The sequence below is a fragment of the Tenrec ecaudatus genome, chromosome 10 (genome assembly GCF_050624435.1).
Source record: "Tenrec ecaudatus isolate mTenEca1 chromosome 10, mTenEca1.hap1, whole genome shotgun sequence".
Lineage (NCBI taxonomy): Eukaryota > Metazoa > Chordata > Mammalia > Afrosoricida > Tenrecidae > Tenrec > Tenrec ecaudatus.
Genome location: NC_134539.1, coordinates 107,240,226 through 107,264,621, shown reverse-complemented (window position 1 = coordinate 107,264,621; position 24,396 = coordinate 107,240,226). Strand labels below are relative to the sequence as shown.

At 53.0% G+C, this 24,396-nt stretch overlaps 1 protein-coding gene across 1 annotated transcript in view; it reads left to right on the top strand.

Moving 5' to 3' along the window:
• SPNS3 (SPNS lysolipid transporter 3, sphingosine-1-phosphate (putative)) overlaps positions 1-24,396 on the top strand; it is a 53,645-nt gene that overhangs the window by 16,683 nt on the left and 12,566 nt on the right. Inside the window, exons 6-8 of the mRNA XM_075559593.1 lie at positions 651-799; positions 1,507-1,659; positions 5,947-6,136. Coding sequence (XP_075415708.1) covers positions 651-799; positions 1,507-1,659; positions 5,947-6,136 — 492 coding nt within the window. The remainder of the gene's footprint in view (positions 1-650; positions 800-1,506; positions 1,660-5,946; positions 6,137-24,396) is intronic.

Here is a 24,396-nt window from a genome sequence, read left to right as displayed (position 1 = left end):
TCAGGGCTGGGTTCCGGCAGCAGCAGCCTTGTAGTGCAGAGCTGGCCAATGGGGATAGCAGGAGGTAAGTGGACCTGGTGTGGGGTGGCCTGAACCCCACTTCCCTGGGGACGTGAATGGTACCAACTAGGAGCAGACACAGGGCGGGTTGAGTATGTCGGTGGAGGCAGTGGGCAGGGGCAGCTGGGGCCAACATAGTAGCTATTCCATGTCTCAACCACCTTAGACAGATCAGCTTCAGCACAGGCCAGACAGACACCCAGGGCTGCCTGCTCCCCTAGCCCTGCCGGGCTGAGGCCCAAGAACCAGCAGGGAGTGCAGCTCTGGGTGTAACCAAAAAAACAAGCTTACAGTCATCCATTCGATGCCGACTTAGAGTTTCCCTACAGGCCAAGGTAGACTTGGCCCTGTGAGTTTCCGAGACTGTAACTCTTTACGGGAGGGGAAAGCCTTTCCTTTCTCCCATAGAGCGATAGGTGGTTTTGAACTACTGACTTTGTGGTTAGCAGGCCAATGTGTAACCACGATGCCACCAGCACCTAGGAAGTGAGCAGTGCCGGGTCCCAGGCTAGATTGCACCATCCCCACCCCTTGGGCTCCCTGGGCCTAGGCAGCGTGAGGCCCTGAACTCCTGGACCCTCCTGTCCCAGATCATGCCCTGCCTGGAGGTCGTGGCCTTGGTCTTGCTCCTCTGCCTGGTTCCAGATCCACCCCGGGGAGCTTCGGAGAAGCAGGGGGAGGCCATCCTGGGGCTTCCCCGGAGCAGCTGGTGTGGGGACGTCAAATACCTGGCCACAAAGTGAGTGTCCCTGCTCCCTACTGCATGCCACAGAACAGCCACATCTGTGCTAGCCGCACCTCTCTGTCGCCGCCTCCAGGGAGCCCTCCCTGATTGGCCCAGCTTTTCTAGCCCTCTTCCTTCTCTGAGCTCCTACCTCACCATCAGGGCCTGTCCCACCTGGCCTGAGGGCTTCATCCCACCCACAGGTGAGGGCTGGGAAGGAGGCAGGGGCATAGGCTCCGCCTTGGTGCTGTCCCTGTGACTCAATGTCCTCATTTATTTGATGGACAGGATCTCCGGCCTGCTCTCCTCTTGGGGCTGCTGGGAGAGGCTGGGAGTTCGCCCATCACCCCTCTGAGCTTCCTGGGGCTGCATCATCCCCTGTCCCAGGCAAGGGGGATGGGGCCCTGGACAGAAATCAAGTGGACTCTCAGGCCTCATGAATCCCCGGGATGTGGGGCACGGGCAGGGGACATAGATGTCCTTGTCCCAGGGCCAGAAGACCAAGAGAGGGAACTAAGAGGGAGATGGAGCAGGGACGGCTTCCAGGTGGAAGCATTGGAGGTGGGTCTTTTGAGATGCCTGGAGGAGGGAGGAGCACGCAGCCTAGCAAGGTGTACAGGTGGGAGGCACTGGTTTCCTCAGGAGGTGCTGGAGTGTGAGGGAAAGGCCGAGGTACAGGCCCAGCTCTCTCCTGGCTTCACCCAGATCACCCTCTCTTGCAGTTCGAGCTTCGTGTGGTCAACCCTGGGAGTGACGGCAATGGCCTTTGTGACAGGAGCCCTGGGCTTCTGGGCCCCTAAGTTCCTGTTTGAGGCCCGTGTGGTCCACGGGCTGAAGCTGCCCTGCCTCCAGGAGATGTGCAGCAGCCAGGACAGGTGAGAGACTTCCTGGCTCGGAGGCTTCCAGAATCCCTGAACCCCAAAGTTCAGTCTGGGGCGCCAGGCTCTGTGGAGCCTGCAGGCCTGAGAACTGTCCTGGGCTACGGGCAGCTTCTGTTCTCCCTGTGCACCCCCCACTCTTTCCACTCCTGGGGCTCCAGAAGACACGGGGAAGGGGGGTAGGGTGTGGGGAGGTGAGGCTTCTGTGAGGCCCGAGGGATGGCGGGCGTCTTGGCGGACCTCGAGCGGTTTTTGCCAAGCCTGCTTAGTGCACAGATGGGGGACGGAGGCGTCGAGGAGAACAGCTCAGTCCCATGACCAACATGGCTTAGGGATTGGCTGCGTGTCCAACCTCCTTCCCTCTGGGCCTCTCAGGAGGCGCTGAGAGCCCTGGGAAAGCTGGGAGATGGCAAGTCCTACATTAGCCTCTCTGCCCTTAGGGAGGCCCACCCTCACCTGCTGGCCCTTCCTCACTCAGCTGCCCCCACACCTGCTACTTCTTCCTGGATGCCGAATCAAGAGCCCTGTTCACCCTGGTCTTGCCTGCTGTCTCCTCCCTGACGTGACCCCTTTCCGGTGTGCCCTTTCTGGGGGATGCTTCTCCATCTCCTGGGGTTCCCTCTGCCTCTCTCATCCTGGATCCCGCCCTGGAAACATCCTCACAGGCACTCCACACCGATGCCTTTCTTTTTTTAAAGCGTGATGCACACAGCCTGGGACAATGGCTCTCACAGGTCTCTAAGGGGGACACTGTAACACCAGGGGCGGGTGGGGGTGTGGGGGTGGGTGGGCACACACATCTTAGAATCATCAGCCTTTTGAGATCAAAGGAGCAGCATCTTTGCCTGAGGGCAGAGTTCAGAGGCCAGGAGGAGGAAGAATGGGGGCGGGAAGCACAGGGAGGAAGTGGGCTGGGTGGTGCTCCATTGAAGGGATCTCAGTGAAAGAGATGATGAAGCAACAGGGGTGGGAGCTGTGGAAGGTGGGCGAGACTGATCTGATCTGTAAGCCCTCCCCGCTGTTTGCCAGGAAGAAGCTTTAGAACAGGGCTTGCCAGCCCCACATTTTTCACATGTCCAATTCAGTGACATTTTTCATGTTGTGCAACTGTGAGCAGTGGGTGCTGCCAAGTCAGCCGTCACCATAAACAGAAGAAGTTTGCTGTCTCCTCAAGAGTTCTCCTTGCTCGTGGCCCCCTGCCATGACCTTTTGTCTCTAAGCATTTGCCCAATCTAGATGTTTCCTCGTTGGCCTTCTTCTACAGCCGACCATGTTTTCAAGGTTCATCCGTGCTGTGTTTGCATCAGGACACATTTCTCTTTGGGGCTGAGTCATGAGTATTTCAATGTGTCTACACCCCCAAACCTATAGCCACCCCATCAGGCCGACTCAAACACATCAGGAGCCACAGTGGTTCTCAACCTGTGGGTTGGGACCCTTTTGGGGGTTGAATGACCCTTTCACAGGGGTCCGCCTAAGACCATCAGAAAACACGTATTTCTGATGGTCTTAGGAACTGAGACACCACTCCTCTATCCGTCTCCAGGTGGATCTGCCCACATGCAGATACGCCCACATACGAGTACCCGGTGTGAAGACTGTTACCCATGCTATACCATGCTTCAAGACAAAATTTCACTTCTTTGTCATTAGAAAAAAATATTTCACAACATATAATTACATATTATTCTTTGTGATTAATCACTATACTTTAATTTTGTTCAATTTGTCACAATGAAAATATATCCTGCATATCAGATATTTACATGATGATTCTTAATAGTAGCAAAATGACAGTGATGAATTACAACGAAAATAATGTTATGGTTGGGGGTCACCCCCACCGGAGGAACTCTATGAAAGGGTTTGACATGAGGAAGGTTGAGAACCGTTGTCCTAGGACATTATGGAACTGCTCCTTAGAGGTTTCTGAGACTAAATCTTTAAAGGAGCAGACAGCCTTGTCTTTCTCTAGAGGAGTGGCTAGTGGATTTGAACCAGCGATTGACACGTCAATTCCCTCCCACCCACCTCCCCCCCACACACCAGGGCTCCTTGTGTGCATTGACATAATCACATTTTGTTGATCCGTTTGACTGTGGGTGGGCATTCATTCCAGCTGTTTCCATCAATGCCGCGGTAAGCCCTCATGCACTGGTTTCAGTCCCTCCTTCGAAGTCTCTCAGGTACATCCCTAGAAGTGGGCTCCCTCAGGTGGACCAGTGGGCAAGGCGGCTAGCTAAAAAGTGGGCTTGAGCCCACCCAGCAGCTCTGCGGGTAAGACATCTGGCTGTCTGCTCCACTAAGATTACAGCCAAGAAAACTCTATTGGACAGTTGTTCTACTCTGAGTCGAAAAGACTCCGGGAGCTAACACCCACATGGGGCTCCCCAATCTTTCTGCACACCACCCTTCCCCAAGACTGTAGGGCTTGGCTGGCAGCTCCTGCTTCTACCTGCTTCTCCCCACCCTACCCCTCCGCCTTGCCTGGCCTCTCTTGTCCCTGATTGAATAGCCAGACACGTCGTTTCCAGAAGGGCTCGCACATTCTTCTCACTAGTCGGTGCTTTTGCCCAAGCTAAGTCTCTGCCTTAGCCTTTCTCAACCTCTCCTTCCTGGTCTGTTCCACCTGGGAATTCTGGCAGGTATCGATCAATGGACTCATCTGCTGCTCAGCACCTATGTTGTGTGTGTCATCCCCCAAGGTTCTCATCATTCTTCATTCAACCTTTACGTTAGTTCAGCAGAGGAGCCCTGGTGGCAGAGTGGTTGTGCCTTGGGCTGCTAATCACAGGGTACATAGTTTGAAACCACCCACCACTTTTTGGGAGAAAAATGAGGCTTTCTACTCAATAAAGAGTTGTAGTCTTGGAAACCCACAGGGGCAGTTCTACTCCGTCCTATAGGGTCAGTATGAGTTGGCATCTGGGGGCCTGTCTAGAGTTGTCCCGGCGGTTTGGTCTCTGGCGGAAGGAGGCGCAAGGAGTGCCAGGAGTGATTGAAGTGGGTGCAGGAGGGGCTTCCTGAGAGGCATTCAAAGATGAGGATTCCAGTCAAGGAGGGAATGGATGTGCTCTGCTCAGACAAGGGCTGGGCTTTGGACACACCTGGACTCCGCTGCTGACTTGATCTCAACTCCTAGGCACCCTGTAGGATAGAGTAGAACTGACCCACAGAAGCAGTTGCTGCAGCTTTCTTGTAAAGATCAGCTGTGGGTTTAAACCACACCTTTTGGTTCTTGGCAGAGGACTTAGCCACAGTGCTACCTGAGCGCCTTAAAGCAAGCAAGCAAACCCACACCCACGGCCCCTGAGTCTATTCCCATCCACAGCAACCCTGTAGGGCAGCGGTTCTCAACCTTCCTCATGCCACGACCCTTCCTCATGTGGGTGGTGACCCCCAACCATAAAATTATTCTCGCTGCTACTTCCTCACTGTCATTTTGCTTCTGTTATGAATCGGGCAACCCCTATGAAAGGGTCGTTCAACAACCACAAAGGGGTCGTGACCCACAGGTTGAGAACTACTGCTGTATAGGGTTTCCAAGACAGTAAATACTTCAGGGAAGCAGGCAGCCTCCTCTTTCTCCTGCAGAGCGGCTGGTGGGTTTGAACTGAAGGCCTGGGCCGCAGGGCCACCAGGGCTCTAAAACCAAAATCATCTCCCTGCCGTGGAGTCAGTGCTGACTCATCCTGACCCCATAGGACCGAGTAGAACCGCTTCTGTGGCTTTCCGAGACTGTAACTCGTTATGGGAGTAGAAAGCCTGGTCTTTCTCCCTTGGAGCGGCTGGTGGTTTCAAACTGCGGACTTTGCCGTGAGCAGTCAGTGAGTAAACACAAAGAACACCAGGTTCCTTCCAGAGCTCCCGAGGGGCTGTACACACACACACACACACGCGCGCGCGCGCGCGCGCGTCTCCCTTCCCCTGGTGTCTGGAGCAGGGAGGAGAGGAGGGTGGGGCAGAGTGGGATGCTGGAGTGAAGATTTCCCAGTAGAGCAACTTGAAGCCTTGAAGATGAGGCAAACTGAGAGGAAGTGCCAGATACGATGCCCACTCGGTCAGGGACAGCCTCAGCACTCGCAGGAGAGGGCACGGGGCAGGACATGGCACCCTGATCAGAGTCCTGAGGCCCTGGGAGAGGTTTAGAGAGAGGGAGGCGGGGGGGTTACTTGGGGCAGGTGGCTGGACCTAGAGATATGGTAGAGGGTGGGAGGACCGATGTCCTCTGTCCTGACTGCCCCCCATCAGCTGATCCACTCTTTTCTGCTCTCTTCCCATCAGCTTGATTTTTGGGGTAGTGACCGTCGTGACTGGCATCATCGGGGTTGTCCTGGGTGCAGAGGCTGCAAGGAGGTACAAGAAAGTCAACCCGAGGGCTGAGCCCCTCATCTGTGCCTCCAGCCTGCTTGCCACAGCCCCCTGCCTCTACCTGGCTTTCGTCTTGGCCCCAACCACCCTCTTGGCCTCCTACGTAAGTGAGGGCATCTTTGGGGGCTGGAGGGTGGGGTGACGAACTAAGGCCCTCCCCAGGTCTTTTTTTAATAAATCATTTTTATTTGGGGGTGTTACTGCTCTTATTACAATCCATGCATTGATTGTATCAAGCACATTTGCACATACGTTGCCATCATCATTTTCAAAACATTTTCTAATTGAGTCCTTGGTATCAGCTCCTCTTTCCCCCCTCCCCTCCCCACCCACCCTGTGAACCCTTGATAAATTATAAATAATTATTATTTTCATGCCTTACACTGTCCGTTGTCTCTCTTCACCCACGTTTCTGTTGTTCATCCCCCTGGATGGTGGTGGTGGTAGTGGTGGTGTTATACGTCAGTCATTGTGAGTGGTTTTCTCTTTTACCCCTTCTCCCCACACCTTCCCCCTACCCTCATGGTATCACTACTCTCATTACTGTTCCTGAGGGGTTTCTGTCCCGGATTCCGATTGTTGAGAGCTCTTATATGTACTAGTGTACATGCTCTGGTCTAGCCAGATGTGTACGATAGACCTGGGGTCATGATAGTGGGGAGAGGAAGCCTTAAAGAACTAGAGGAATGTTGTGTGTTTCGTTGTTGCTATACTGCACGCTGGCTGGTGACCCTTGTGTGAGGGGATGTCCAATTGTCTACAGATGGGCTTTGGGTTCCACTCTGACCCCCCTTGTTTGCATCGAAATGCTTGTTTGTTTGGGGTCTTCTGATGCCTGATACCTGATCCTGGCAACACCTCAAGATCACACAGGCTGGTGTACTTCTTCCCACGTGGGCTTTGTTGCTTCCCTGCTAGATGGCCATTTGTTTACCTTCAAGCCTTTAAGACCTCAGATGCACCATCAGCTTTCTTCACCACATTTGCTTATGCGTCTATTTTGTTTTCAGTGATTGTGTTGGGAAGGTGAGCATAACAGAATGCCAGGTTATTAGAACAAACTGTTATTGTGTTGAAGGAGGACTTGAGGAGAGGCCCAATGTTTATCTGCTACCTTAATATCTACATAGACCTACATCCCTATAGTTATATATAAATCTATTTACATATACACATGCTTTTATTTAGACCCCTATAAATGTCTTTGTCTCCTAGTTCTTTCCCCTATTACCTTTTACTTTCCTTCTGTCCCACTATCATGTTTGACCTTCATTTGGCTGTCCGTACTTCCTCTAGGCTACATTGCACTTGATCGAACTCCACCAGGCATCCTATGCCCTCCTCGCCTTGATTTTAGACCTGGAGTGGGGTGGGCTTCAAGGTGGGCCTGAACTTGGCCTGATAAGCCCTTCCTTACCTCCTGAGCTGCTTCCAAGTGGCTCTAAGGCAAGTTAGTGAGATCTACATTCCCGAGCGGAGCAGTTCTACGCTGCCCTACAGGGTTTCTGTGTCCCGGAATGAACTCAACGGGGGGTGGGGGGGTAGGTTGGTTTGGTGTATTAATATGGTGTATTACATTGATTGATTTCTCTTGCATTCCTGGGATAAATCCCACTTGACCTTGATGTAGAAACCTTTCGAGATGCATTCAGTTGGTCCAGTAGTTGGTCAAGGGGTTTTGCGTTGGTTTCTTTTCCTGGGTGGGCTTGGCTTTCTTACTGCCCAGTTCCAGCTCTTTCCTGCCGGGCCCTCTGGCGGGTGTATATGCGGGGTGTCTCCTCTTTCATGACCAGTCTAGGCTCCCCTCCGTGATGTCCACTAGACCCCTGGCTAGCCTCCAGAAGTGTGTTGGACCTCTCTGCGACCCCTCCTGAGAGGCACAGGGTACCCGAGGCACTCTGCAGGCTCCCAGGAGGCCAGTGCAGGCGACCTGCATTTGTTAGCACCCAACCAGGTGGAAGGGCAGATTCCCTCCCGGCAGGCATTGCCCTCTCTCAGGGTTCATCAGCTCGAGAAGAGGGCTCTTCAAGGGAATGCTCCCAGCCAGAGTCTACAGCTTCCTTCTGAACAAGCTCCTGGGACACACAGACTCATCCTGTTTGCTCTCCACGGCCTGCAGCATCTCCGCCATGTCTTTGGAGATGCCTTTAGCCTTGGGCTTCAGCCCAAACGCCTGGAGACTGGCCAAGTCCAGTCCCTGTTTTCTTCTCCACACACTTTAAAAAAAAACATTTTATTAGGGGCTTACAACTCTTATCACAATCCATCCATATACATACATCAAGTGTATAAAGCACATCCGTACATTCTTTGCCCTAATCATTTTCAAAGCATTTGCTCTCCACTTAAGCCCTTTGCATCAAGTCCTCTTTTTTCCCCCTCCCTCCCCACTTCCCCCTCCCTCATGAGCCCTTGATAATTTATAGATTGTTATTTTGTCATATCTTGCCCTATCCGAAGTCTCCCTTCCCCCCCTTCTCTGCCGTCCGTCTCCCAGGGAGGAGGTTACATGTGGATCCTTGTAATCAGTTCCCCCTTTCCAACCCACTCACCCTCTACTCTCCCAGTATCGCCCCTCACACCCCTGGTCCTGAAGGTATCGTCCACCCTGGATTCCCTGTGCCTCCAGCTCCTATCTGCACCAGTGTACAATCTCTGCTCTATCCAGACTTGCAAGGTAGAATTCAGATCATGGTAGTTGGGGGTGGGGGGAGGGGAGCATTTAGGAACTGGAGGAAAGCTGTATTCTTCATTGGTGCTACGTTGCACCCTGACTGACCCATCTCCTCTCCTAAACCCCTCTGTGAGGGGATCTCCAGTGGCCGACACTTGGGCCTTGGGTCTCCACTCTGCACTTCCCCCTTCATTCACTATGGGGTGTGTATATATATTGCATGATGCCTTATACCTGGTCCCTTTGGCACCTCGTGATCGCACAGGCTGATGTGCTTCTTCCATGTGGGCTTTGTTGCTTTTGAGCTAGATGGCTGCTTGTTCACCTTCAAGCCTTTAATACCCCAGACACTATCTCTTTTGATAGCCGGGCACCATCAGCTTTCTTCGCCACATTTGTTTATGCACCCGTTTGTCTTCGGCAATCATAGCATGGAGGGCACACGCTTTTATTAAACCCCTTGTGGGAAGGGTTTACTTTATATATGTGCAGTTGTGGATCAGGTGAAGGTTTACAGAGCAGATCATCAGTTTTATGTCTGGCACTTCACACTTATTTTATTTCACTTCTTTCTCGGCCATCTCCGCAAGGGGCTGCCACGTGGCCCACTTCCTCCAGGTGTCTCCTGTTTTCATCTTTCCTTCTTTTCCAGCCCTTCTGAACTCTGTCCTTAGATAAAGGATGCCCCTTTGGTCTCAAAGGGTAGATTCCTCTAAGGTGGTCGTGCCTCCGTTGGGTGATTGTTCATCTTGTAGACCTGCCTATGGCTTGGCTGAAAGTGCATCAACAGGGGTGAGTTCATTTCCAGGCCTAAGCGTGGCTCAGGGCCATCATCTCTTGGTTTTCATGTCTCTGACCCATAAGCCTGGTTTCTTGGATACTTTTGAGGTCCATTCCACATTTTATCCCCACTGAGTCCAGAACCTCCTGAAGCGATCCCTTACGGAGTCTTTGTAGCGGTCGCTGGGAATATCTTGTTCTTCTGGTCACAGGTCTCTGTGGTCCACGATGCTAGTGGTTACCATGTGCCCTTTGACTTTGCTCACCAGGCAGAATTTTGCCCATCCTCACCTGACACATTGGAAAACCGAGGCTCAGAGAGGGCATCAGACGAAGAGCACTAAGATAAAACTCAGACTCAACTGCTCAGATTAAAACTTCTGTGTCTTACCTCACACTGTCCCTGGACACCCCTTTGGGGAGACGCAAAGCCCAGGACACATGGAACCAGTCCAGCCCAGCTCCTGGGTCAGAGCAGATCTGTGCTGCATAGGACTTTCAAGGGCTGACCTTTTAAAGGTTGACCTCCAAGTCTTTCTTTGGAGGCACTGCTGGACAGACTTGAACCTCCAACCTTCTGATTCTAAGCTAAAGCATGAAGAATTTGTAATACCTAGGCAGGTGTCCCCAAACTACGGCCCGAGGGCCGTATATATTTATCCAGCCCACCGGGTGTTTTTGACCCGTTTGTTTTTTTACTTCAAAATAAGATATGTGTAGTGTGCATAGGCATTTATTAATAGTTTTTTAAAAAAATTGTAGTCTGGCCCTCCAACAGGTCTGAGGGACAGTGAACTGGCCCCCTGTTTAAAAAGTTTGAGGACCCCCGGCCTACAGACTCCTAGTTTATACTTTCAAACCCTCCCCTTCAAAACAACAGCAACAACTTAAAAAAGGTCATACTCTCAAAGCCAATAAACTCCCTGCCACTGAGTCAATTCTAACTCAGCGACCCTATAGGACTGGATAGAACTGCTCTGTGTGCTTCTAACTCTTTACGGGAGCAGAAAATGTCACCTTTCTCCAGACACACACACACACACACACACACACATACACACACACAACACACACACACACACACACACAGCCTTTAAGTAGACTCCGACCCAGAGCCACCCTATAGGACAGAATAGAACCGCCCCTGTGAGTTTTGGAGACTGTGACTCTTGACAGGAGTAGAAGGTTTCTCCCCTTCTCCTCAGAGTGACCGGTGGGTTAGAACTTCTGACCTTTCCGGTAAGCAGTCCCACAGGTAACCACAACACCACCAGGGCATCGACTCAACCCCCTTCCCGCACCCAACTCACCACCATCAGGTCGATGCCAACTCAGAGCGACCCTGTAGGACAGGGCAGAACTGTGCGTAAGTTTTCGAGACGTTGCAGGAGTGGAAAGTCTGTCCTCCGAGGACACACAGCAGGTACTAGTAAAGGCATGCGTGTGTGTTGCCTGAGGAGGAGGGGGAGGGACTGGGATCCTCCTTTCTGGCTAGTGGGACCTGGTGGGGCCTGACCTGGCAGGGAGACTGAGGCCCAGGCAGATGGAGCCACCATCAACAGCCTGTTCCAGCATTGGCTGGGGCTGGGGACCCCCTGCCAGCGCTGCTTCTGCCAGTGCCTTGGCTGGCTCGGGCAGGCAGCTCCTTGGCTGTGTGTTGGGGACACAGCTGCCCCCCCACCCCTGCAGCTTGGCTCCTCTCCAGAGCTGGATGGGCTCATCTAGAAATGACATTGCGTCTTGGCGGGAAATGCCAGCTGCAGAAACTCCCCCTTTTGGCTTGTCCCTTGAAAGTGAGGACGAGGGGCAGGGGTGAGGGGCAGGAAGGTGGGCAGGGCCAAGCTGTGTCTGTCCTATCCCTGTGGGAGCCTGCTCCTCTCTGTAGCCAGGCCTAGACTGGTGCTGAGTCCCACAGCCACTCCCCACCCTCACCTTCCCATCCCACCCCTCCCCGACTCCGGAAGTGGGGCAGGGCCTCCTTTTTTCCACCCGCCCTGCTTTTGTCCATCTCCAAATCCAACCTAGATTCCCTGTACCCGCACCACTTCCACCCCTGTCGTCCCTTCTGCTCTGGCTCACCCAGACCTCCTTTCTCCAGGATGGTTTGGGGAAGAGTGAGTCTCGGTGGCACAGCAGGGTAGGCACGACCTTGCCAACCCACCAGCAGCTGCGGGGCAGAAAGGCGAGGCAGTCTGCTGCCATGAAGAGGTGTCTTCTGAGCTCGGACTGCACAGCGGAGGGTCTGGTGCCTGACCGGTTGCTTCCGTGTGGCCAGCGTGAGCTTCCCAACACCTTCCTCTCGGAAGCCTTGCCCGGCTCCCCGGTGCCTTGGGAACAGAGTCCAGTGCTTCGTCCTGGCCCTCATGAACTGCTTTGACAGACAACCTTCCTGGTTGTATTCCAACACTGTAGTCCTGATACATGGACAGGCCCCATGCTGCCCAACCCTGGCTTGTCCTCCCCTCCCGACTCCAACCTCCTTTTCCCCTGGCCACCTTGTCCTGGGCCTTCAAGGGCAAGGTGAAGTACCACCTCATCCATGGAGCCTTCTCTGATCGCCAGCTGTGACCACTCCCCCGGCCCCAGGAGGACCTCAGCATTGTCTTCCTTGTGTTGTTTGACTCCTGACGTGACACACTGCCCAGGCCCGGGCCAGCCCCATGACCGGGGGTGGATGGTACCTTTGCGATCCATCGGGTTTTCTCTGGCTGCTCGGTGGAAGTAGGTTAAAAGGCTGTTCTTCGTAGTCTGTCTCTTAGTCTGGAAGCTTCCATGAAACCTGTTCAGATCAAACCTCCACTGCTGGGCAGGTGGTGGCTGCCCTCGAGACCCATTGGTCAGGGAGCAGAGCCAGGCCCCGGTCTCCACCTTGGACGATGAGGTTCTACTGCCACCGCCAGCCCTGGGGCTGGGTTATTTATGTTCTGCCCTCTCTCCCAGGCCTGCCTGGGAGATTCCGCAAGACCCAGGCCTGCTTCCAATCTCTCTCCACACGCCAGCCGTCTGTGCAGTGTCAGGCGCGGGCGAGCTTGGTGGTCACGGGTGCTGAAGGATGATGGTGATGAGTTGTCCGCACTCACTCAGGTCTTTGGCCCATTCGGGGGGGTGGGGGGGGGGTGCCCGTTCGAATGCCGCGGATTCAGCAGTGAACGACAGCGACCAGGACGCCGCTTACATGCCAGTGGGGGTGGTAGGCAGCTAGCAAGATGCATCAATAAAATGAGATATTTCAGATGATAAGTGCTTAGGAGAAACGTGGTTGGGAGGGGGTGTCTGCGGTTTTCTGTACGTAGTGTGGCCAGAGAGGCCTCCATGAGAATGTGGTCTTGAGACAAGACCTATGGTCACTGAAGGAGCGAGTGACATGGGCATTTGAGGGACAGCATTCCAGGCAGAAGGAACGGCGACTGTGAAGGTCCTGAGGCATGAACATACCTGGTAGATTTGAGGCCCAGCAGAGAGGCCCCTGTAAGCGCGGAGAGAGTGAAGGCAGAGAGGGAGATGAAGGTAGGGAGGTGATGGTCAAGCAGGGTCTTCTGAGCATCAGGAGGACTTCTACTTTGGCTGGGAGGGAGGCGGGGTTTTGTGCAGAGGAGGCAGGGGTGGATGGATCTTGGTTGTGTTCGCTCCTCCTAGGGAGTTCTGTCTTCTTTATGCTGCGAATGTAGACTTGATCGTGTTTGAGAAAGTAGCAGCGCAGCAAAAAAGGAGGAAGACACCTCGGGCTCAGCAGAAGAACGACAATTGTGAGGAGGGCACAGGACTGGGCAGTGTGTCCTGCGGTTGTACTGAGGACCGCTGAGAGTCCGTACTAACTCCAGGGCAGCTAACACTAGAACAACCACCACGAGAGCCTGCTAGGGTGTTACAGAACCCCGCGATGGGGTAGGCTGTGCATCCATGTAGCTTTCTCCTTATTCTACTCACACAGGGCATTACAGCACCTGTCTACTCTACGCATGCATCGAACTAGCCTTGCATTCCTGGGACCAGCCTCTCTTGTCATGGAGTATAACCCTTTTCATATATTCCTACATGTGATCTGCAAGTATCTGGTTGAGGATTTCTGTGCCCACATTCATAAAGGATACTGATCTGTAGTTTTCTTTTTAGTGGTATCTTTGTCTGGTTTGGGTATCAGGATAGTGAGCTCATAGGATGGGTTAGGAAGCATTCCTTCCTTTTCTGTGTTTTTGGAAGAGTTTGTGAAGGCTTAGCGTTAACATTTCTTTAAACCTGTGGGAGAATAAACCAATGAAGCCACCGGGTCCTGGAATTTTCTTCTTGAGAAGTGCTTTGATGACTAATTCAATCTCTTTGCTTATCTCGCTGCCATGGAGTCAATGCTGCCTCCTAGTGACTCCCTGTGGGTTTCCAAGACTGGCACTGTTTATGGGAGTAGAACGCTCCATCTTTCCCCGGAGGAGCTGCTGGTGGATTTGAACTGCCGATCGCAGCCTAACTCGTAACAACTACACCACCAGGGCTCCCTGGTTTTGCTTATTATAGGGCTAGTAAAATAATCTTTCTCTTCTTGAATCCGTTCTGATAGTTTGCGTGTGTCCCTAGAAATGTGTTCATTTTATCTAGGGGGTCTAATTTGTTGACACATCATTTTTCATAGTCCCACTCACTGTCATCGAGTTGACTCTGACTCATAGCAACCTATGGGAAAGGGAAGGGCGGCCTCTGTGGCTTTCCAAGACTGTAACTCTCTACGGGAGTAGAGAGCCTCGTTTTTCTCCGGCAGATGGCTGGTAGTTTCAAACTGCTGACCTTACAACCTGATGTATAACTAACTATACCCCCAGGGCTCTCATTTATAATAGCCCCTTATGATCCTTATAATATCTATAAGGTGAGGAGTAAAGTCCCCCCTTTCACTTCTGAGTTTTAGCATTTTGAATTTTTCCCTCCTTGGTAAATCCAAGGAAAAGTTTATCAATTCTGTCGATTTATCTAAATAACACGTTTGGTTTCATTGATTTCCTATACTATTTTTCTATTATTGCTTCTGCTTACCGAAATAATTCTGGCTACTCTATGGAGAACCGACTTGGAGAACAGGAGGGACAGGAGCAGAAGCAGAGGGAAGGGGTAGGAGGCTACTGTCACCGTCCGTTTGAGAATTGATTGCTGCTTGGCCAGCATGGCAACAATGGAGGCAGTGAGAAGTGTTTATAGAGTACAAGTATATTGTGAACATAGTGTTATGAGAATTTCCTTATGGAGTCGATGTAGGGTATATGTGAGTAAAAAGTTGAAGGTGAATTCTAGCTTTTTTTTTTTTTTTTGAGTTCTAGCATATTGACTTATGCAATTGGAAAGAGGGAAAAGCCACTGAGATGAAAGCAGTGTTTTTGTTGTTGTTGTTTGGGGCCGGAGGAAGATCAACATCTTGGTTTGGTATATTTGGGGTTTGCATCCAAGTGGCGGTATTGAGTCGTAGGGGTCTGGAGCTCAGGGGACATGGCAACACCCCTAAGATCTCCATGGGCAAGAACTGACTTTCTGTCAGGTTGTTCGGAGAGTCAGCAGCAGAGAGCCAGCATCCAAAAGGAGCCAAGACATTGGCTCTGTTGTCTTCAAAATAGGAACAGTTGTTTTAGCTCCTTCTTTCCTTTCTTCCCTCCTTTCTTCCATCATCCACCTGCCTATTCTTCCTTCCACCCATTCTTCCTTCCTTTTATCGATCCATCGATCCATCGATCCATCCACCCATCCACCCGCCTACCCGCCCACCAGCCTATTCTTCCTTCCACCCATTCTTCCTTCCTTTCATCCATCCATCCATCCATCCATCCATCCATCCATCCATCCATCCATCCATCCATCCACCAACCCACCTATTCTTCCTTCCACCCATTCTTCCTTCCTTTTATCGATCCATCCATCCATCCATCCAACCATCCACCCATCCATCCACCAACCCACCTATTCTTCCTTCCACCCATTCTTCCTTCCTTTTATCGATCCATCGATCCATCCATCCACCCATCCACCCATCCACCCGCCTACCCGCCCACCCGCCTATTCTTCCTTCCACCCATTCTTCCTTCCTTTTATCTATCCATCCACTCACCTGACATTTCACTTTTTCAAATTCCACGAAATAAAGTCGCTCCTATTCTACTTTTCCTGCAGAAGGAGCAAGCCCTAGTGAGACGGATAGGCTCCAGCATCTTCTTGGGAAGGGCTCATAGGAACGAAGGCCTGTATGTGAATGTGTGTCATTGTGCACATGCATCTAAAGTGTGAATGTATTCAAGTCTGTGAATGTGAGTGCATACATGTGCATTCATGAATATGTGTGTAATGTCTGTAAACATGAGCATGTGTACATTTATGTTTATGGGAATTTATGTGTGTGTATATATGTATGTATGAAGGAGGCTTCAAGAAACTCTGTGATCTTTTAATTCCATTTTCCACAATGTTTGAAGCCCCCTGGTATCCTTGTATAAGTGGGTACAGAGTGCTTCTGTGCGTGCTACTGTGCACGTGCCTGAGCCCATGCGTGCACACATATGCGTTGCAGGGTCCGCAGACCAGTGTGGAGGGGATATGTGTGCCCGTGTGTGTCTGTGGCTGAGTAGAGCTTGTCTCCCACTGCTTCTGTAGCTATAACCACACTGCATGAGGAGGAGTTTGGGGGTAGCACTACTTATTTGTTTGCCTCCAAATATTCCGAAGCAGGGGCAAGCAGCGCTGAAGGTTTCATGGCAATGAGGTCTTGATGCGTAAATGTCCAGCCTGGGGCTTCCCCCGGGGGAGCCCCTGCCCACGGCCAGACTCATATGCAGAGAAAGCACAAGTGCAGGTGTAGTGGGTTCTGCTTCTTCCTCCTTGCAGTCCCCTTGGCAGGGGAAGTAGACATTCTGGCTGTTAATTGGGATCCAGACACACACAGCAGGTCTTGGCTCATACCTCTTTCCTTGGCCTTCTTCCCAGAGCTGCTGTCCTTCAGAAGAGAAGGGGTTCATGCTTAGAGGAGGGACTGAGACAGGGGCTCCGAAGAACAAAACGTCTCCCTTATTGGCCCACTGTTGGCCCAGGAACGGTTGGTGGACCTGGTTGGACTTAGGCAGTCTCCTCTTGGGTGGACTAAGAGCTGGGGGTCAGGATGCAGACTTGGAGAAGAGCCTGGGAGGCAGAGTCCGCATGGAAGACTCTGGAAAATCTCGCTAGTCATGTCGGCTTCTTCACTTGCTAGCTGGGCGGGAGAAAGACAGGGCTCTCTACTCCTGTAGAGTGACAGTCTCGGAAACCCACGGGGGCAGCTCTACTCTGTCCTGTAGGGTCGCCATCAGCTTGACGGCAGGGAGATGAGTGAGCTGGGTGACCTGCGGAAAGATCTTGGCTTCTTCAAGCCTCAGTTTTCTCATCTTCAAAACAGGAATCCTACTACTTAACTTCTTGATTTCCTTGAGGGGAGAAATGAATTTTGGTGCCCGTTTCAGTTAACCACACAGAAGGGTGTCAAAAAATTCTTGGAAAAATGGAATGGAAAGATAATGGCATTTTTGTAGTCCCCTCATCTATGTAATAAAACACAGTGGCATAAAAGAGCATGTACATTTATTCCAAAACTGAAATGTAGGCAAAACTCAGTGGTGGTCATGGTGGTCATGGTAGTCAGGGTGGTCATGGTGGTCATGGAGGTGGTCATGGTAGTCATGGTGGTCATGGTGGTGGTCATGGTGGTGGCCATGGTGGTCATGGTAGTCAGGGTGGTCATGGTGGTCATGGTAGTCATGGTGGTCATGGTGGTCATGGTGGTCATGGTAGTCAGGGTGGTCATGGTGGTCATGGTGGTGGTCATGGTGGTGGTCAGGGTGGTCATGGTGGTCATGGTGGTCATGGTAGTCAGGGTGGTCATGGTGGTGGTCATGGTGGTCATGGTAGTCATGGTGGTGGTCATGGTGGTCATGGTGGTCATGGTGGTGGTCAGGGTGGTCATGGTAGTCATGGTAGTCATGGTAATAAGGGTGGTCATGGTGGTCATGGTGGTCATGGTAGTCAGGGTGATCATGGTGGTGGTCATGGTGGTCATGGTGGTCATGGTGGTGGTCAGGGTGGTCATGGTAGTCAGGGTGGTCATGGTGGTGGTCATGGTGGTCATGGTGGTCATGGTGGTCATGGTGGTGGTCAGGGTAGTCATGGTGGTGGCCATGGTGGTGGTGTCCTGTCTCTGTAGCACTTGGCCTCCACTGACCTGTCTGGTGGTTGGTGCTGGCTATTGGCTGAGAACTTATCAGGGGCTGGTACACCAACCTGGGGTTTGTGGGAGAGGGGGCTCTCTGTGGGCTTCCTCACATCACGGTGGCTGGGTTCTGAGGATGGGCATCCTGAGCCAGCTTCAGTTAAATTGCCTTCTGTGATCCGGCCTTGAAACCTTCCCAGCCTCACCTCCACCGCATCCTCCTGCTCGCAGCAGCCCTACCTTCTGGCTCAGAGTGCAGGGGAACAGGAGTGCGCTGAAGGTGGCCGCAGGCTGGACACATCTGACAGAGCACGCTGCTGTTGTGCGGTGCCGCCACCTTGGTGCTGAGTCATGGCACCCTGGGGGCCACAGAACCCAACACTGCCGGCCCAGCACCGTTCTCCTGCGCGTTCCCGGGCTGGAGCCTAGCGCTTCAGCCACGGGGTCTGCATCTTGTTGACGGCCTTCCTCCAAGCAGGAGGTCCTTCGCCAGGGACTGGTCTCACCTCACAATCTGTCCAAAGTCCTTCAGACAAAGCCTTACCACCCTTGAGTCTGAGGAGCGGTCAGACCGTCCTTCCCCCAAGACAGATCTGCTTGTTCTACTGGAGGTCCACCGTGCGCTTTGAATAGTATTCTTCCCCAACAGGGATATTCAGATGCATCTGTTTTCCTCCAGTCACCTGCATGGTCCAGCTTCCACATGCAGGTGAGGCGGTAGAATCAACTGGATCCTGTCGCCTTGTATGAAAAAGTCCGTGGGCCTAGAAAAGTTGCCAGGCCGTGTTGCTGTGTTTCAGAACAGGCGTGTGACATCCCTCCCAAACTTAATGGCTTAAGACACCCTTGGTTCACCCTTCTTATGGCTCTGGGGTCTGTCTGAGTGGGTCGTCAGCTCCAGTGGCTGTTCCTACTGGAGGATGGACCGGGCTGGAAAGTCCAGGCTGGTCTCACTCACCAAGTCCCCTAAGCCTTCGACTTAAAAACCTCACCCCACCTTCATGTATTGTGAAAGCGTAGTGCCCAGTGCTGCCCAGATTCACGGCTGGCTGGATCTCCACAAGGCTGTGAACACGGACAGAACCAGCAATGGCTGTCGAGTCTCAGTTCCCACTCATGGCGTCTCCGTGCGTGTGTGGCTGACCTCCAGGGTGTCCATGGCTGGGACCTTGTGGAAGTAGATCACCGGGCCTTTTTGGAAGGGAGTGCGGTGCGGTGAGTTTGAGTCCAAACTACCTGCCTTTTTGTCGGTAGCAGCACGTGCCACCGAGGGACGCCTGGGACTCCTGAGAGGGTGTGACGCCTTGGGGCACACTTTCTAGCTGAATCTCCATGTGCCTCGACAGGATCTCTCCAGCTGCCGGGTTGAGGGCAGAATGAAGGCAGAAACACAGGCAGGCCCAGGGAGACCACGTGTGGGACAGTGGTGAGGTCGTGGACAGAGCTTGCAAGTCGAGTCAACGGCACTTCCTGCTTGCTGGCTCGAGTGTGTAGCGCGCCTACAAGGGAGGTGTGGAGGTTCGACCTCGGGTCTCTGGGCCTGGGCCACTGGAAGCCTGGACCTGCCACTTACTGAAATGGGAAGACTAAGGGGGAGCAAGGTTTTGTTGTTCTGTCGTAGGAGGCGGAAGCCCAGCAGTTCCACTCTAGATCCAGTCAATGTGGGGGGCTCCCTAGGGTGCTCAGGGCGGTTGTCCCATGACAGCGGGCTGCAAGAGTCTGGGATTGTCCCGTGGCAGCGGGCTGCAAGAGTCTGGGATTGTCCCGTGGCAGCGGGCTGCAGGAGTCTGAGGTGATAGAGAGAGCGATTTAGAGCCATGAGACCGAATGGGCTCACTGGGGAGTGAGTGGCACAGACAGAAAGGAGCAGAGACCCAGGGCGGGCTGGGGCAGTGCCTGCGGCAGGGGTGTGGATGTGTGACACTGCTGTGAAGTCAAGGCTTCACTCTACACACCACAGCAAACAACCTTGGTCGTTTTATTGGGGAGACAAGCAAACCAACCAACAAAAACAACCCATTAAGCTAATCAGGAAAAACAAACAAACCCCAGAGAAAATAGGAACCATCCATCTCCTCACTGCCCAGAATGAACTCCTTCCTGTCTTGGCCTATTTGCTGTCCCTCTGTTCAAATTAATTGGGGGACCATCACTTCCTGTAAAGACGGGGAGCTTCAAAAACATTCGTGGGAAAATCCCATTCTTTTAACATTCCACTTTTCCCATGAACTTTTGGAAGCCCTCCCTCTCTCCTACACAGTAGGAGCCCTGGTAGCCTAGTGGTTACACATTGGGCTGCTAACTGCAAGGTCAGCAGTTCAAAACCACCAGCCCCTCTGAGGGAGCAAGATGAGGTTGTCTGTCAACACCATCTGAGAAGCCCACATGGGGCCCTACACTGTCCTCTAGTGGGTTTGTGATTGTTTTTGGTTTTCACAGACACAGAATGGTTCATTAGAAACAAATGAGTTCTTCCCTGTCGCCTCCCCCCTCCTTCCCTCCCTCCTTCCCTCTTCCCTCGCTTTCCCCTTCTTTCCCATAGTACACATCCTGAATGCTTTCCCTTCGCCCTGGGAATGGGCCACTCTGCTCAGTGAGGGAGGGGTCTTTTCCCTCTCTCCCCTCCCTCGGTGCCCCCTCTCCCTACAGTGTGTTTGTACAGTGCACAGTGGCTGCAGCAAAGGCTCCAACGTGACAACAATGGGCAGGATGGTCCCTTCGGTTGTGCATAGAATCCCTGTGGGTCAGAGCCACTCAGCCACTGCCATTGCCACCGCCACTGCCGGCGGCGCCGTCGCTGTGTAGGGTGGTTCCCTGGTTCCCTGGGCACGGCTGGCAGCTCTCCGAGGAGAGGAGGGGTACTTGGCTTCCACCAGCCTCCCCTCCGATTGTCCCTTTCCCCAAAGAGATGCCCTTGGAGAGTGGCGCCTTGGGGGCCCACAGACCTTTCTGTCGCCTGCGGGATCGCAGGGCTGGCGTGGCAGGGAGGCGTCTTTGTTAGAACACCTGGGAATTAGACAAATGCGCGGAGACATGGAGCCTTCTGTTTAATTACCAGGTGCCCCCCCCCTCCTGGGGTGGAAGGGTGCCCCCAGGCCTTGAGGAGGCAGTGACTGGAGCCATTGTTCCTGCCCTCCCCCAAAGTGAGAATTAAGGACACACACCCAGATGTTTTCCTCCGGATTTGGGGAATTAGGGGAAGGAACCCCATGGTAGTGGTTATGGCGCACGTGTGCGCGTGCACACACCCACCCCACTACACCCCCACCCCCCGGGCTGTGATCCGCAAGGTCAGCCGTTCAAAACCATCAGCTGCTCCTCTGAGAAAGACAGTGCTTTGTACCCCCATGAAGAGGCCCACGGGCAATTCTCTGAAGGACACGACGAGTTGCTATGGACTCAATGGCAGTGCATTTGGGTTTGTTCTTATCGGGAGGATGGTTGGGGCATTGGAGTCAAGAAGTACTCTACTCTCTCCCTTGGCCTTGCCTGCTTTTCCCCCAGGGCTGCCGATATTTTATTTAGCTTTATTATTTTCTTTGGTTAAAAACAATAACAACAATAAACCCCACCCCAACCCACTTGCCTTTGACTATGTTTTGCCTTGAGGAGGCAGGGCAGTCTATGACCCAATTCTAATTCTCCATCTTGGCCCAGTTAGGAGCCCTGGTGGTGCAGTGGTTATGCACTGGACTGCGATCCCCATGGTCGGCAGTTCGAAACCACCAGCAGCTCCAAGGGAGAAAGACTGGGCTTTCTACTCCTGGAAGCAGTTACAGTCTCAGAAACCCACAGGGGATCACTAGAAGTCAGCATTGACTCCATGACAGAAAGTCTGGTCCTTTTGGTTTTATCTTTACCTAGAAGTGGGCCCAGATCACCTTGAATGTCCTTTCCAGCCCAAACTTGATCTGGACATCCCTGCTTGCCCCGGGGAGAGGTGGGTCAACCACACACTGAGCAGAGCCTGTTGTTTCTGCTGCCCTGACATCTGCCACAGAGACGACGGACCAACCTTCTCAGCCCTGAGGACCCCTGAGGAAGGGCTGTGTGGGAACCCAGGCTGCTGCCCACAGAGTTGCCTCGTGAGGGCCCGGCGGGAAACAGGCAGGGTGTGTGCCCAGCATCCCTGCTGCCCAGGGCCAGGGTGGCACATACTCTGTAGCATATTTCCATGCCTTCTTAGACATGAGTCTGGCCTGCTTGGCACCCAGGGCTCTCTGTGGAAGCCCAACCCAACCCAGCTCTGTGCCAGTGAGTCGGTGCTGTCTCATAGCGGCCCGGTAGCACAGGGTAGAAATGGCTCGGGGAGCGTCCAGGATGGTACTTCTTTACGGGAGTAGAAAACCCTTTCTTTCTCTCATTGAGCGACTGGTCCTTTTGTACTGCTGAACTGGCTGTCTGCAGCATGTGGTGGGGCAAACGGTTAAGCCCTCAATGCTTAACGGAAAGGATTGGTAGTCTGAACCCCTGCAGAGGCTCCTTGGAAAATAGACCCGGCAGTCGGCTTCTAAACGTCCCAGCTTGAAGACCCGACGGGGCAGCTCTATTCTGTCCACATGGGGTCGCCAGGAGTCGGAATCAACTTGACACAACTACCAACTACACCAACCGGGCTGCCTCCGAGCGTTGGAGAGAAGTCCCACCTGCTTTTCCTCAGAGGTCTCCCCTCCCTGCCAGAATCTAGGAAGGGCCCCTTCTTGGATGGGCGGCTCAGTCCTCCAGGAGAGTCCCCAGTCTTCATTCTCCAGGGGTGGCGGTGGGGGTCCCCTTCACAACCTCCCTCCCCACCTGTCCACCTACCAGGTTGCTTGGGCTGCAGCTGGCTCCTGGAAGCCAGGTGGAGCCCAAGAGCCCATGCCAGTCCCTTAAGTTACAGGTTGGCAGGCCCGGGGGCAGAGCGTGCCAGCTGGCATGGCAGCTTGCTGGTGGCCAGGCTGTGCCCTGTGCCCTGTGTCTTGATGGCTCAGTTGGTCCTTGAGTCGGGCAGATGGGCTCCTGGGCAGCTTCAGTCTCCACGACCCCATGGGAGGTGTTTGTCTCTCGTCCTGGCTGGGGCCGACAGTCTGTTTTGAAATATAAACTTTTTTTATATTAAAAAGCATTATTGTGAGTTAGTGGTGGTTGACGGAGCAGATTGTCAGTGCTCCGTTCAACGATCCATGCACAGCGTGTGTCGGTGCATGCAGTCCCTCAAAGTTCCACCGCTTATCCCACTTGCTCCCTGTGTTGCCTGTTTCCGTTCTGCCTTCTTTCCTAACCCTCTAAATTTTGTCCTTGGGCATATGCTGCCCTTTAAAAAACCCCTAAATCTGAAATAGTTGGCTTTTCTAACATGGGGGTGAGTTCAGTTCCAGACCTGGAGAGGGACTCATGGCCACCAACTTAAAGGTCCTACCAGCCTCTTTCCGGCCAACAAACCTGGTCTCTTTATGAGGTTGAGTTCTGTTCCACACTTCTCTGCCAGGCAGCTCAGGAGCTTCGAATAGGATCCTCTTCAGGGCAGTTGGGGCGGTCGCCGGGCACCGTGTAGTTCTTCTGGTCTCGGGGCGAAGAGACGGATGTCTGTGTGGTCTGCTTGTCCCGGGTTTCCATGTTCACCACTCTTCTTTCCTCCAGACGGGGGAAGACCAAGAGCTCTATTTTAGATGGTTGCTCGTGGGCTGTTAAGACCCCACTCCATACAAGGTGGGCTGTAGAACACTGTCTCCCTGTGTTCCGTCTTTGCAGTTCCGAGGTCAGTCTCTGCTCTCTGGAAGGCCAACCTGGGCCCAGGTGAAGATGCTGAGTGAGGCCTGCCTTCTGCACCAACCCCCAGAGGCTGGCCTTTCCTTGTGATGCAGCAGATGCTTCATCTTCTCTCCTTGTTCCCTCCCCACATTTACCTGGGTGCGCAAGCGCACAAGGAGAGTCATGTCTGTAGGTGTGTAGGTAGGATAATGTGTACATACACGTGCATGCACATGCATGAGCATGCATGAGTGTGTGTGTGTAGCCACCAGTGTGACTGTCCATGTGTACATTTCTGTGCATCTTGTGAGGTCAGGGCGTGTGCAGGAAAGTGTAGACTGATACTCAGTAAGTGCACACCAGCACACCATCGGTCCTGTCTGCCTTGTGCTCTTGCCACCGCATGTGAGTCTTTGGAAAGCCATCTCCCTTGGAAGATCAATGCCACACCCCTTTATGGAGTCCCCGGGTGCTGTCAACGGTTGACATGTTTTGCTGTCAACAGAAAGATCGAAAGTTTGAGTCCACTCAGAGGTTCCGTGGAGGAAAGGTCTGGTGATCTACAACCTTTAAATTCAGTCATTATAAATTCTACTCTGATGCACGCGGGACCCTGTGAGTCGGAAGCAACCTGATGGCTCCTGGTTTTACTGATTGTGAGCCTGCATATGTGAGTGATACGCACACACGTGTGAGGACTTGAGGTGTGTGAGTTTTTGTAGTCTCCCAGGCTCTGCGTGTCCATGTAGATGTGTGTGAGTGTGTTGAAGCTCATGTGCTTGTGGGTGAGATCTTGAGTGTGCATCCGTGTGCATGTTCGAGTGGTAGGCGTAGGTGAGTGTGTTTGCATGCGTGATGGTGTGTGTCTGTGTGTGCGCGCACGTGCACATGCACCTCTGCTCAGGGATGCAGCTCCAGAGAGAAATTCTCCTTCATCTTGAGATGCCCATTGCAGGGGATGGGGGTTCCATGTTTC